Here is a 14,583-nt window from a genome sequence, read left to right on the forward strand (position 1 = left end):
AATAACTCACTAAAATTGTTTCTTAAACAGAGAATGCAGTTTTTCCCCTTACGATTGTGGAGTACTTAAAAATCTGTACACTTTAATTTTTACTTTAACTGGCTTATATCATCCGGGAAACTTGAATACTCGTAGGATCCAAGAAACTAGCTTAATATATTTTAGTAAACACTAAGATAGCCATACTTGATTGTTGACTGGCTTTAAGTTAACGGGAACTGTAGAAAATTTTGCTCTTACTTTCGATCATTTACACTTGGCTAAGAGTCATAGGTTTATCCCTAGGTTTCTGGTATCCCCCAAAATAAATAAAGAGTGCCCATCTCTTTGGAAAAGTTGTTTTCTTTGTCAGAGGCTGCAGATTCAGGAAAGGTATGAATTGAGTCATTTGAAGGAGGATGAGGCATGATCAGCCCTCAGATCACAAGGCTTAACTTTATAATTTCAAGACATTTAGAAGTCTGGTGGGGATTTGCATTGTTTTTGCCGGTAATTAAAATGGCAATTTTGTATTTAGAATTGGCTTAATTTTGTTACGAAAATAAATCAGTATAAAGATAAATATTTACTTTTTTCAAAATAGGTAATAAAATAGACTTGGAAAAGGAAAGACATGTTTCCATTCAAGAAGCAGAGTCGTAAGTACTGTGACCCTCCCATTCCCCATCACTCCCTAGTAGAAGTCTTCCTCTTTATACATTTTGCTTTACCATTTGGGTATTACTCAAATCTCTTAACATAGATTGAGGTATTGGATTCAGTGAAGCATGTTTACATGGTAGTTTCTGGGCTTGTGGCAATAAAGCCCTTCCCTTTTTGACTTCAGTAAAAACTACGAGTGATATAAAACAAAACTATCATGATCAAATAGGCAGTAAGCCACAAAAACTTTTAAAGTATTTGAGTCCCAAATTAATCTATAAAAATTTCAAGGCTTATTATATTTGTATTATTTAAAATTTGATTTAATGTATAGAGAAGTTAAAACAGCTATATAAACTTAATTTCACTAAACTTGAATAAATTAATATGTCACTAAAACTGTTACTATAAAAAAGCAGTTAAGACAAAATCATGAGTAATATTTTACATCAGTCACTGATGTTACTTTTTTTTAAGGTATGCAGAGTCTGTGGGAGCAAAACATTATCATACTTCAGCCAAACAGAACAAAGGAATTGAGGAACTCTTTCTTGACCTTTGTAAAAGTAGGTATATGCAGATTTGGTTTGTTTAGAAATGGTTTTTGGTTTTTACTTTTTAAAAAATAATAATCTATTTTACACCAGTGTTACTTTTCAAAGAATTGGTTCTTTTTAAACTATTGACTATTGGTAATATTTCTAAAGTGCTGTAACTTTTTTTTTAATGGTTAAATACCTACTTTAGTTCTGTTTCAAGCAGTAATTAATGGTTATGAAATCATATGTATGATATGGGCTAAATGTGTATTATAATATTACATGCATAAGTGTTAAAAGTGGAAGGGGAATTTACGTATTAAAACAAATTTAAGACCTGTAATGACCTGCTGTAATGAATGGACCTTATTTGAACACCGATTTGTCAAACTAATGAAAAAGAGTGTTTGTGAAACAAGATATTTGATTATATTAAGATACTATTAATTTTTTAGGTGTGATTATGGTATTGTGGTTATGCTTTATAAAAGGAGTTCTTGTCTTTTGAAGACACATTAAAATAATTTAGGAATAAAATTATGGGTCTGAGATTTGATTCAAAATAATGGTAGGGATGCTTAGGGTTATGGATGAAATTGGGTGATGGATTTTCATTATGCTGTATTTTCTACTTTATGTTTGAAATTTTCCATATTAAAAAGTGTATAGTTTTAAAGAAAAAGGAAAATAAATTTATATATACTCTGAAAGTCATTTCTCATATTACCAATAAAATGCATATCTGAGTTTATGGACTTTAGACTCTTCTAAGAATTTGATGAAATCGTGTACACACACACACACACACACACACATTTTGGAATAAATTCGTTTTATAAAACCCTCAAGTCATTCATAATTCTTCTAGAATAGTGATTATCTAAGTGATGTCCCGTGATCAGCAGCATCAATATCACTTGAGAATATGTCAGAAATGCAAATTCTTGGGCTCTCCAAGCCTACCAAATCAGAATTTCTAGGGATGGCGCCCAGAATCTGTGTTTTAACAAACGCTTCATATGATTCCAATGCACAGTAAAATATAAGAACCAATGCTGTACATAACAACTTGGGGGTCTTATTAAATGCATATTTTGATTTAGTAGTTGTGGGATTGATTGAGGTCCTCATTTCTACCAGCACCCAAGTGGTGGTGATGCTAGTCCTCAGGATAACCTCCTTCCTTTCCTTCCTTCCTTCCTTCCTTCCTTCCTTCCTTCCTTCCTTCCTTCCTTCCGTCCGTCCGTCCGTCCTTCCGTCCTTCCGTCCTTCCGTCCTTCCGTCCTGTAATGCTTTTAAATAGCAATGTACTAAGTCAGTGGCTTACAAATGTTATAAATGTCACATCTTCAAAACAATTTTGGCATGCTCCACATGTTTATTTAGAAATTTTATAACATGTACAAGTACTAATATGTACATTTTAAAATGTAACTAAAAAATAGAAATTTTGAAAAGTTAAAAATAAGTAGATATAGAATTTGTAATGTTTTCTTATTTCATCTTGTTGGATTGTCCCACATACCTCAACTTGTAAACCATTAATCAAGAGCAGTCTCTAAGAGCCCTTTTCTATTTTAAGGACACCCTCTTTTCTTCCTTCATTTTGTCAAATACATGTTTTGAAATATTTTCTCCCAGTCTGCATCATGTATTCCATTTTTTTTACCTATGTCTCTTAAAGAGCAGTTTTAAGTTTCAGTGAGGTCCAGTTTATCTATTCTTTCATGATTCATGTTTTGTGTCTTACATGAGAACTCTTTATGTAAACCAAAGTCACAAAAATTTTCTCCTATGAAGATTTTTCTCCTGTGTTTTCTTCTGGAAATTTGGTTTCATGTTTTACATTTAAGCGTATAACTCATTTTTCGTTGTTTTTTGCATAAGGTGGTTAAGGTATGGGTTAAGGTTTATTTATTTATTTATTTATTTTTACAATAGATGTCCAGTTCTATTAATAGTACTATTTCTTGAAAATATTATTCTTTCTTCATTGAATAACCTTGGCAACCATGTCAAAAATCAAGAGACCATATCTACGGGGGTCTGTTTCTGGACTGTGTTTTTTTGTTCCACTGATCTCTCTATTTCTTCTATCATAGTCTCACTGTTTTGATTAGTGTAGCTTTACACTAGTTCTTGAAATCAGATAGTGTGAGTCTTTCAGCTGTGTTCTTTGAAGTTCCCTCATCTTAAACTCCATTATTCTTCAAATATCTGGTCAGGGACAGTGGCTTGCACCTATAAGCCCAGTGCTTTGTGAGGCCAAGGCCATAGGATCGTTTGAGCCCAGGAGTTTGAGACCAGCCTGGGCAACATAGTGAGACCCTCATCTTTAGCAAAAAAAAAAAAAAAAATCAGCCAGGCATGGTGGTGCATACCTGTAATTCCAGCTACTCAGCAGACTGAGGCAGGAGGATCAATTGAGCCCAGGAGTTAGGGGCTGCAATGAATGAGTGATGATCACACCACTGCACATCCAGCCTGGGTATCAAAGTGAGACCCTGTCTCTCAAAACTAAAATTAAAAAAATCATTTACTTAAAAGTATTACATTTCTAGTCGAAGAATAAATCCTGCACCCTAAATATTACTTGGAATAATTTGAACTTCTTTGACATATTTCTAAGTAAGTTTGGAAAATCTTAAGGATTGTACTTGTACACAGACATTTGTTCAGAGCAAAAAAAAATTTTTCTTTATTGATGTCACTGTGGCCATTATACCATTGGTTAAATAAGCTTACTACTTGATACTAGTTTTTTAAAACATGCAGGTGAAGCTATTTTAGCGAACTGACACAATGTTCATTATATTTAGTTTCTTTGTTGGTTGAAAGTCAGAAATAGCTATCATAGTGTTACACTGAAATTTTAGAAAGAGAAAACACAAAGATTGTGATCCTAATAATGTTTGCTTTCTCTCTCTCTTAGGGATGATAGAAACAGCACAAGTGGATGAGAGAGCAAAAGGTAATGGCTCTAGTCAGCCGGGAACTGCAAGGCGAGGTGTACAGATTATTGATGATGAACCTCAAGCCCAGACCAGTGGTGGAGGGTGCTGTTCTTCTGGATAACTGTGTACGCCTAAGAAATTAAAAGACAGAATAAAACTGTGGATCATTTCCCTCAACATGAAGACTGCCATATTCCAAGTCACATTATTTTACCAATGGAATTATAGAATTAACAGTATTTTAAATTACGTTTATAACACTGCAGAGACCTTAAGTGCTAAACTTAGTGGAGTTTGTGACCAGAGAATTGGCATTTTCTACAAATGTTAACAAAGCAATTACCAATGGCCTTTTTACATTTTTTTTTCTTTAATGAGGAATAATATGCATGTAGAAAAGACCTACTTAAAGGCTTCATTTATATTCTTTCAAATCAAATCTTTATTTAATAACTTATATATGTTGTTGGAATGGTTACATTTTTGCAGCCCTTTGTATTTTGTGGTAGTTTGAATTGTATCACTTCTAAACAGCAAACTGTTTTTGTTTCTGTTTTTGTTTTTAATTAGCAGATATCTGAAGTACTATTTTTGCAGGGTTTGCACAGGCCCATAACTGTCTACTACTTTGATATAATCTGTATACATCCTGTATGCTGAGCTGGTAAAATACATTGTAAATTACATATTAAATATTTTATCTGCTTTTACAAGCGCAAGGTGCAAAAATATATACAATAGTCTCATTGATGACTGTAAAGTGAATTAACATTTGGTGATTATGCCTAAGCTTTTTTGACTAATATAAAGATCATAACTCCCCTTCACTTCTGTCTTAACTTGAACATGGCGTGTTTAAATTTTCATACATACTTTACTTGAATTATTGCTGTTGTCACTTATTTTTGCCTCTGTGAGTTCATCTGATGATTGAGCAGTAGCATTTGCCTTTTGGTTTCTTTGTTATTATAGAAGAGATGACTTCTGCTGATTTTGCTTTAGAATGGTTACCTTAGAAGAATTTGGGTGGCTCATGTTGAATTTCACTTTTGCAAAAGCTTTAGTTTTCTCATAGGCTTTATAAGACATGGGTTAAGTGGTATGAGCAGAGGAAGTACCCAGATAGTAGCCAGTTACCAAGACTCATTCATACAGCATGCCTGAGGCAGCACTTTTAGATCCTTTGTGAGCAAGTTCTATTTGTTCATTGCTTGCCAGAGATGAACACAGAATGTTCTGTTTCATTTTATAAGAACTCTCCTGAGTTTCTGTGGATGGAAACATTACATGTAATGCAGTTATAGTGAACACTGGAAAGATTTATTCAAGAATTATATTTGTGTATACTTTATAAATTAGTCCCTCATTAGATTTTTTTTCTTAAGCATAAGACTGAAATGTGTTAATTTTAGTAGAATCAGGCACTGCTCACAGAAGGAACACAGATTGTAGAAATTAACATAAATTGTTCTTGTTCTAATATATATATTTTTTCATTTCTGTCATGCTTGGAAAACTAGTAAATATTATGTCTAAGATCAAATGGAATGGCCCCTGGATTTACTTCTTATAAGAAGCAGTAGTATGTAATAAAGCTGTTAACATGAGCAATTAGGAGGCTATAAAGAGATTATAGTTACAAAAGAAATACTGCCATATTTTTAAGTTAATAACTTAAGCCTTCCCAAATGGGTTAAAAGTTGAATGAATTGACACCCTGATGTTATGATGTTAGAATTTTAACTTAAACTAGAAGGCTTTCTGTGAGCCTTCACTTTACCTTCTTTAATTATTGTCCTTGCTAAACTCAACACAGACTTTTCTGTTATGTGTTTTTGAGGAAGTTGGGGTGGGAAGAGTCGGAGATAAGCTAAAATTGTCTTCTTTTATGGAGTAATTGTACTCTTGGTTTCCTGTGAAGTTAGTTTTTATGTAGGGGTGGGGGAAGGCAGCAAGAATCATGAGTATCACTTGTTTTTGCCCTCCTGGCTCTTTCAGACAGAGTGAAGAAAGCTTTTCCATTCTTACTGTTGTAGATGTAGATGGGAAATAAGCTTTTCTCATTGCAGTGAAATACGTTTTAAAAACTAGAGTTGCTGGGCGCAGAGGCATGCACTTGTAGGGCCAGCTACTTGGGAGAGTGAGGCAGGAGAGTCACTTGAGCCCAGGATTTCAAATCTAGCCTAGGTAACACTGAGACCTCCATCTCTAAAAGACACAAAAACTAGTTAGAGATGAAATTGAGCTTTATTTTAAAAACGTTCTAAAGCCTGATAATTGATGAGCTATGCTTCGGCTTTTCATCGTACTTTAATGAAACAGCTAGATAGGAACCTCTGCTCCAGAACTGCCAGATAATTATTGGTGGGTTATAACTATTCTCCATATATATTTTTTTCTTTTCTCTCCTTTGGTTTCTGTGTTATCTTTCTTAACTTCCTGCATTTTTTTATCCTTTTTAGTGGGGGCCCGTAATTCAGGCTAATTCAACGGCAACAATAGACAACGTGATATGGCTGCTGTCACTTTAAAACCTGAAAGGTCTTTTGGGTAGGAACTGAGTAGTGAAAGAGGTCCAGTCAACTTCAATGTATATACAAAGGAAAGACAGATGATAAACCAAGGCTGAGGAAATTTTTCTGATACTTTCTTCATTTCTCCAATGTACTTTTTGCATTCTTTTTCTGATACTTGTCCTATTAGGAGGAAGATACAGGTTACCACATTGTGCATTAAAAGCAGTAGGTAGGTTGAGCCAGTATTTTTTCAACTGGTAAGCATATACAGTTAAATTATATAATTAAAAATTGGTTTAAGATAGTGATTAAAAATACCTGAATATAATGTTAAAAGTATACAGTCATTGTTTCTGTAATGATGATGAGTATTCTGCTTCTTGTTTTTCATTGTAATTACAGGGGAAGATTGTTTTTAAAAATGTATATTGCCGTGCTTTTGGGGTAAGCAGTAATATGAAAAGAAAAAAGCATTATGTTATTGTATGAAATATAAATGTTCAAATTTGTTTTGTCTGGGGTGTTGCCTGAGAATACCCTAAAGCTATGGCTGTTACTGCATTGAAATCTTTTTTTTTTAATAGTAGCCATATGTTATTAGTGGAGTACTTTATATTTGACATTAAAGGAAGAAGAGTAGTACTTTACTTTTAGATTTTTAGTAATGAAAGATAAAATTTAAAAAATAGGGAAAGAGCATAGGGAGGAGTAGAATGGAAGTCAAGTAAATAAAAAACTACAACCTGACAGTTTTTAAAATCACTTTGAAAAGTACGTTACTTTTATCAAAGAGTTAATAATTAAGGCAAACTATGCATTATGCCAAATATTAAGAACATTTTGAAAATGAATTGTGATACTGTTTATTTCTTTTATTATATAATTTGCAATTTTCTGTGTTATAAGTGCTACCAGGATTCTACATCGTTGACCTTACATATTCAGATAATACAGTTTACTCTTATAATTACCACTTATATTATCTCTAAAAGTAGTTTGATCTGTGCCTTTAACTTTTAGAATTTATCTTTTGACTTGTTTGCCATTGTAGAGTTTTCCGTTTTCTCTGTAGATTCAGTGTGACAAAGAGGGAATACATAATTTGTGACCATTTAAGATGGTGAGATTTTCTGGAAAAGGATATAGATAGTAGTAGTGACCAGCAGGAGCCTCACGATAATGTCTGAAGGTATAAAGACTGAGTAGATCCCTAAGTATTCTTCTCTAAATTACAAAATGCATTACCTAGGCTTTAATAGTTACAAGCTGGGATTCATTGAACCGCATCTACTTGATTTCATCATATGCATTGATTTTAGTATGTTGCTGTTCTGTTATCTGTAATCAACTATAACAGAGTAATTTATTTGGTGTTCTGGACCAAAATTCGTGCTACACATATGTCTGACTTTGGTGGCCTTTATCTTTTCAAGAAAACAGTTGCAATTTTGAGCAAAATTTTCCTAGTTGTAATATTTTAATAGTGTCATGTAATGGAAAAAATTTAGAAATATACTCCTAAGAGAGTTTTCAATTTCAAGCAGAAATGCTTCTCTTCTAAATAAATACCACTTGATAGACCTTTAGCAGTTCTTGTGCTATCTAGGATTTATACATTTTTGCTTTTCTGGAAAACTGCTTTTGCGTGTTAACCCCTCTACTGCAACATTTTCTCTTCAGTAGATACGTGAGTAAACGTGATGAGTTAATGTTACACAGCATACCCAGTTAGGACTCTTCTTCTTAAAGCATCTTACTCTCTTTAGAAGTCTGCACATATTTTCAAATGCATCACATTAAAGCCACAAGTCAAGAGGAGGTGGGGTTGCCTACTTCGATGGCCTTTATTCCCACTGTACTAGATCTCATTCTTGATTTTGATACTTCCTGGCAACGGTGTCATCTCTTCACTATCAAGTATTTAAGGAAAAGCTAAGGTGATTTCCTTAAATTTGAACATGTGTAGATCAATGAGAGGAAGGTGAGGGATAGTAAGGATAAAGTCTCATGTTGAAAAGTAGAAAACAGTGGTATCTGCTAAACTCTAGCTTATAGTAGCAAACTATTTTAAGGAGATCATCATATGTAGTACTTCCTAGAAATGTAAAAGTTCCTCATTTTGTATTTAATTATGTAAGAAAATGTTCTAGGGAAAGAATAAAAAATATATATCGTCAAAGTGCCCTTTGGTAGTGCTCCCAAATGGTAGTAACTGTTAGTCTTTAGTATATACTCCTCAAGTATCTTTTTGCTATGTATTAATATATGTATATGTTTACATATAGAAATACATAGTATTGTGGGTTTTAAGTTTTCACATAAATTGTGTCTTATCCATATGTTTTGCCGTTTGCCTTTTCTCTTGCCAACATGTCTAGGAGCTCTTTGGTAAATACAGACTTTTTCATTTTATTTCCTCTCCTCTCGCATTTCTATGGATGTGTCTTGCTTTTTTTTTTTTTTTTTTTTTTTTTTTTTAACAGCCTCTGACTCCATGAAACCTGAAAAGGAATCTGGTCTGTTAGGTGGATTTCATTAGTATCCAAATTTATTTATTTATTTATTTATTTTTATTTTTTTGAGACAGTCTCGCTCTGTCACTCAGGCTGGAGTGTGGTGGCTCAGTGATAGTTCACTGCATCCTTGAAATGGCCTCAAGTGATCCTCTTGCCTCAGCCTTCTGAGTAGCTGGGACTACACGTGTAAGCCACCATGCCTGGCTAATTTTTGTATTTTTCATTTTTAGTAGAGATGGGAAGTCTTGCTATGTTGCCCAGGCTGGTCTTGAACTCTTGGCCTCACCACTCCTCCCGCTTCAACCCCCCAAAGTACTGAGATTACAGTTGTGAGCCACCATGCCCAGTCAGTATCATAGAATTCAAATGCAAGCCAATGCTTAGAATCAGGGTCTGCTTTAAGCTTGTGAATCAGGAAACTAGAAGGCATCTTATAATTCATTTGAAGTTCATTACTTTTGGCTGACAGTTGACTGCTTAGTATATAAAGTCTAGCAGTTAACTTTAGCAGATTCTCTTCTCAGAATACGTTTTTATTGGAGGGAAGAAGGCAAAAGAGCAAAGGTATAATTGATGGGGAAAAGTACAAGATAAACTAAAACAAGTCTTTACACAACTCTAACAGCAACTCCCATAACACAGGACATAATGCTACCAAAAATTCAAACTTGTGTTTGATCTGTGCCTTTAATACAGAGTAAAAACAAAAGTCCCTTTTTAGATCTCCCTTCCCTCATCATCCCACATCCCTTTTTAGAGGTAACCATTGTTAACAGTTTGGTTTGTGTCTTTATTATGCAGTTTTACATTTGGCCTTTGTAAATTTTCTGTTCCCTGAATGGAACTTCTACCCTATATCAAATTCCACCCTGAACTGACCAATTTACCAAGGCAAGCTAGAATCATACTTCTTTTTCTAGAAGTTTTTTTTGAGACAGGGTCTTGCTTTGCCACACAGACTAGAATGCAGTAGCATGATCATAGCTCATTGCAGTCTCAAACTCCTGGGCTTAAGCAATCCTCCCGCCTCAGACTTCGAAGTAGTTGAGATTACAGGTGCATACCACCACCACCCACACCTGGCCAACTCTTGTTTTTTGTGGAGATGCTCTCGCTTTGTTGCCCAGGCTGGTTTTTGAACTAGTTACAAAGCGATCCTCCTGCCTTGGCCTCTCAAAGTGCTAGGATTACAGTCAAGCCACCATGCCCACCCTAGAATCATACATTTTTAAAGCAAGTTAAATCAGCAATGATAGTTCTGGAACTAGAAGTTAACTACTTACAGGACTTTTAAGATGTAAGTTTATCATACATCAAGCTTAAAAACTAGCGTTCTGGGAAAGTAAGTCAAACTCTTGAATGCTATCCTCTGTGGAAATAGGGTTGGGAAAGAGCAATGTGCAAGTCCAGGCTCCTTAATACACATAAAACTCTGGGTTAGGCTCATCCTCTTGGTGTATTTTCCTACTTGGGGAGCATTGCAGTGTCCAACAATTTATAGGATCTTCTCTGCACTGTCAAGACTATAGCTTAGCATATGTGTGCTATGACACAAGGTATAACGTGTGCCCCAGAACAAATGCATTTATTCATGTTTGACTTTAAATGAAAATTCAGAAAGCAGGTTAAGCACATATGTGAGTTTAATAATTGTTTCTGTATTGTCTTTTTAAAAATTTAAAACATTCAGCTTTTTATGACTTTGGTCAGTTTCACTCATTTGTTGAGTGCCTTCTGTATATGCCCAGTGCACAAACTGCTGTGTGCCCAGTGTACGTACATGGGAGAACCAGATAGCCAAAGTGCCTTCCTTTATCGTTGGAACCTAGAGATGAGGAGCTGATACCTGTTGCCCATAGTCCGAGATGTAAGTAAGTTATATGGGGATATAAGGTCACCCATGCACACATGTTCACATTCTGTATTTGATATATGTACCTGCCAAACTTTTGGAGTGAGGTAATTAGAATGACAGTCGTTGAAGTTTACAGTGAATTTGAGGTAAAGCTGGAAAGAATGTTTTTGAATTTTGCAAATAATACATTTTTTCAAGCCAGATTAAAATTGAGTAACTTACTTTGTAGCTTCAAGGGTGTAAGTAAGTGATCCTCTAACCCAAATTGCTTCTCCAAATTTTGTGGTAGCAGTGAATAAACTGATGCCTTCTGCTTATTTAGACAGCTGCCATTTTTGTTTGGTTTGGTTTGGTTTTGTGGTAATTTTTTTTTTAACCTAGAAAAAATACAATTTAAAAAGCAATCATATTGTTTGCTTTGCTTTTGACAGATGTGGCCTTGTCACCACACGGTAAGCCAGAACACAATCCATTCCTGAGTCATAGTAGGATAGTTTGTGTAATTCTAAATGCGCTCTCCAGTTTGAGAGTGTGGGTCCCTGTTTTCCTCTCTGAAGTTGAAGATACAAGTCAGAAAGATAGTTTAATGAATATGAATTTTCTAAACATCTTTTCGGTGTCTTTTAAGGATGTTTTTGATATTATAATATAAAAAGTTAAATCATCTATTCCTCCTGGCCCTTTCTGGGGAGAAAATAGAGCGAAATTATCTGTTAAAACACACACACACACACACACACACACACTATCCCATTAGTTGGTTATAGACAAGTAACTTTACATTCTTCCTAGTTCACAAAAGGTGAGTAAATTTAGTGATTTAATGAGTTCTTCAAAACATAAAAGTCCTGTAAAGGAAAAGCTAGAGGGTGTGTCAGGAGTAATTCCTCCCTATCAAAAGATTTTAGCCAATAGTAGTGGCATAAGAAATTTATTTATGTGAAAGACATAATTTTGGGTGAACTTTCTTGAAGATGGTCAGATAGGGCATTGTTAAGGAGATGGTAGATTTTGGGTTCTAGGTTCTAGGCTAATAATTTACTAAATACTTATCTTTGGTATGTTGCCTTGAGGCTGACATTTGACAGTTCCTATTCTTCAACATTTGGTTTGCTGCTCTGCTAAGACTAAAGCTGGCCCTTTCCAATCAAAAATGTTAAAAGCTGGCCAGGAGCCATGGCTCATGCCTGTAATCCCAGCACTTTGGGAGGCTGAGGTGGGTGGATGGATCCCTTAAACCCAGGAATTCAAGACCAATGTGGACAACATGGCAAAACCCCATCTCTATCCAAAAATATACAAAAATTAGCCGGGTGTGGTGGTGTGTGCCTGTAGTCTCAGCTACTCAGGAGGCTGAGATAGGAGGATTGCTTTAGCCTGGGAGTTAGAGGATGCAATGAGCTGAGGTCACACTACTGCACTACAGCCTGGACAACAGAATGAGGCCCTGTCTCAAAAAAAAAAAGAAAAAAAAAAGTTAAAAGTTGTGGCTGGGCACAGGGGCTCACGCCTGTAATCCCAGCACTTTCGGAGGCTGACGCGGGTGGATCACCTGAGGTCAGGAGTTCGAGACCAGCCTGACCAACATGGTGAAACCCCGTCTACTAAAAAAAAGAAAAGAAAAGAAAAATCCATATATATATTTAGCTGGGCATGGTGGTGAGCGCCTGTAATCCCAGCTACTTGGAAGGCTGAGGCAGGAGAATTGCTTGAGCCCAGGAGACGGAGGTTACAGTGAGTGCACATGGTGCCACTGGACTCCAGCCTGGGTGACAGAGTGAGACTCCGTCTCAAAAAAAAAAGTTGTTAACTGGATGTAGAATTATTTGCATAGTAATCACCATGTGTAAGCAATTCTCATCTGTGGAATGTTTGACAGGGATAAGATTATTAAAAATTGGGAGTTTTCTTAAATATGTAACTAAGAGCTAAAGCTTAAGAGTTCAGTGTTGATTGAGACCACTAATCTGGCAAGTGGCTTTTATTTGTCCTTTTCTATCGATAATGAATTCTAGGAATATGGATGGATTCATTAGAGAAATAAAAATGGGCAAGATTTGTGATTCAGCATATTAAAAGTTAAGAATCCATAAACAGCCACTTAAAAATATTGTCAAAGCATCATGGTATTTGTAGTGTTGCTTAAAAAAGAAGCAGCAGCAGCTCTTCTAAGCCAAGCGCTGCTTCAAAACAAAACCAAACCTTATATTTAATAAAATGGAGAAATTTGGGGATGTCCCTAGCGTAATAATGCCTTCTACTGACATTATTTAAAGTCGGCTTAAATATCATTAGGGAAGACTAAGACTGTTTCTATTTTCTATGACCTCTAGTCACTAATTTAACTAATTTAAGGTTAATACCTCTTTCAGAGTTGGCCAAAAGAAAAAAAAAAAGCCTTTATTTGTGATCAGTAAATTATAAATTACACAGACGCTTCCAGCTACCTGGTATTTGCATGAAGAATTCTAAATTTTTTATGTGCCATAATTTTTAGTAATGCTGTCCTTGAATTCACTTACATCTCTGCTCTGGTTTTTTGAAGCTCATTAGGATGATGCCTGTCATCTCTTGGAAACACTGAAACTAGAGAACTGAAGCTGTTTACCATTTTTTGCTACACTGTTGAAAACTGAGTAGAATTTTGTGTCCAAAAATCCTTAGTCTGTGATGGAATTTTTAAAAGTATATGTGAAGTTTTTTACTTCTTCAGTTTTTCAAGATAATTTTGCTGTTTTTGCTTTTTATTTCTTTGCAACTAGAAATTTCATGTGCCAGTTACTTAATTTAATACATCTAATGGGAGATTCAAAGCAAACCATTAAAACTACCATATAAACTCAAATGAAATTTTATGACATTTTAATGTACATACTCACCAAGAAATGCTACAAGGAGCCTCTCTGCAAATGCCTGATGGGGCACTCTGAGAAATAGGAAATGGACAGGAAAAGAGGCAAAGCATAGAATAGCCTCTGTGGTATACACACAGACAATATAAAATCCAAGAAATATAAGGTCCAAGGAAGAATTGGTTATCGAAGTAGAGAAAGAACCTCGTCATAAGATTTGAGAATAGCTTTAGAGTTACTCTTGGGATAGTGTCTCATGGCCCTGTGAGGGAACTCTACAAATTTTATCCATTTTGCTGGGCAGTTTTAAGAGCTACTTTTTGTCTGTACTTCCTTAATTTTCATCTTATTTCTAGCTTTTACTTCATCTTATGAAAGATTAACTTAGAGGTTAGATAGAATGCTTGCTTTTGCAAATAGCCTGAGGAATAAACACATGCTTTATCAAAGTGCAACTTATGATTTTCTGTAATATTAAGATGGACATGTGACTGGCTTATCCTTCCTATCTAGGAAACTGGTGTCATTTGGAAATATGTTCACATAAGATTCCTGACTATAAAGTAAGACTTACTATCTTGTATAGTTTGTAGCATTTAGTCTTCTATTTCAGTGGTTGGTTTGGATCTATTTAATTTTAAGCTTTCCTGGTCATTTGTCCCCCTCATGTTGTACCTAATATGTGTGTAGTTTTTAAGTGAAATCATAC

At 35.0% G+C, this 14,583-nt stretch overlaps 1 protein-coding gene across 2 annotated transcripts in view; it reads left to right on the forward strand.

Moving 5' to 3' along the window:
• The window catches only part of RAB21 (RAB21, member RAS oncogene family), a 35,224-nt gene extending 26,987 nt beyond the window's left edge, over positions 1-8,237 (forward strand). For both annotated transcript variants that reach the window (XR_012420455.1, XM_005572759.5), the window contains exons 5-7: positions 584-638; positions 1,120-1,208; positions 4,114-8,237. Coding sequence is in view for 1 of the 2 variants with exons in the window: in XM_005572759.5 (XP_005572816.3) it covers positions 584-638; positions 1,120-1,208; positions 4,114-4,256 (287 nt within the window). In the remaining variant the exon portion in view is untranslated. The remainder of the gene's footprint in view (positions 1-583; positions 639-1,119; positions 1,209-4,113) is intronic.
• Positions 8,238-14,583: the final 6,346 nt, after the last annotated feature.

Source organism: Macaca fascicularis, chromosome 11 (genome assembly GCF_037993035.2).
Source record: "Macaca fascicularis isolate 582-1 chromosome 11, T2T-MFA8v1.1".
Taxonomy (NCBI): domain Eukaryota; kingdom Metazoa; phylum Chordata; class Mammalia; order Primates; family Cercopithecidae; genus Macaca; species Macaca fascicularis.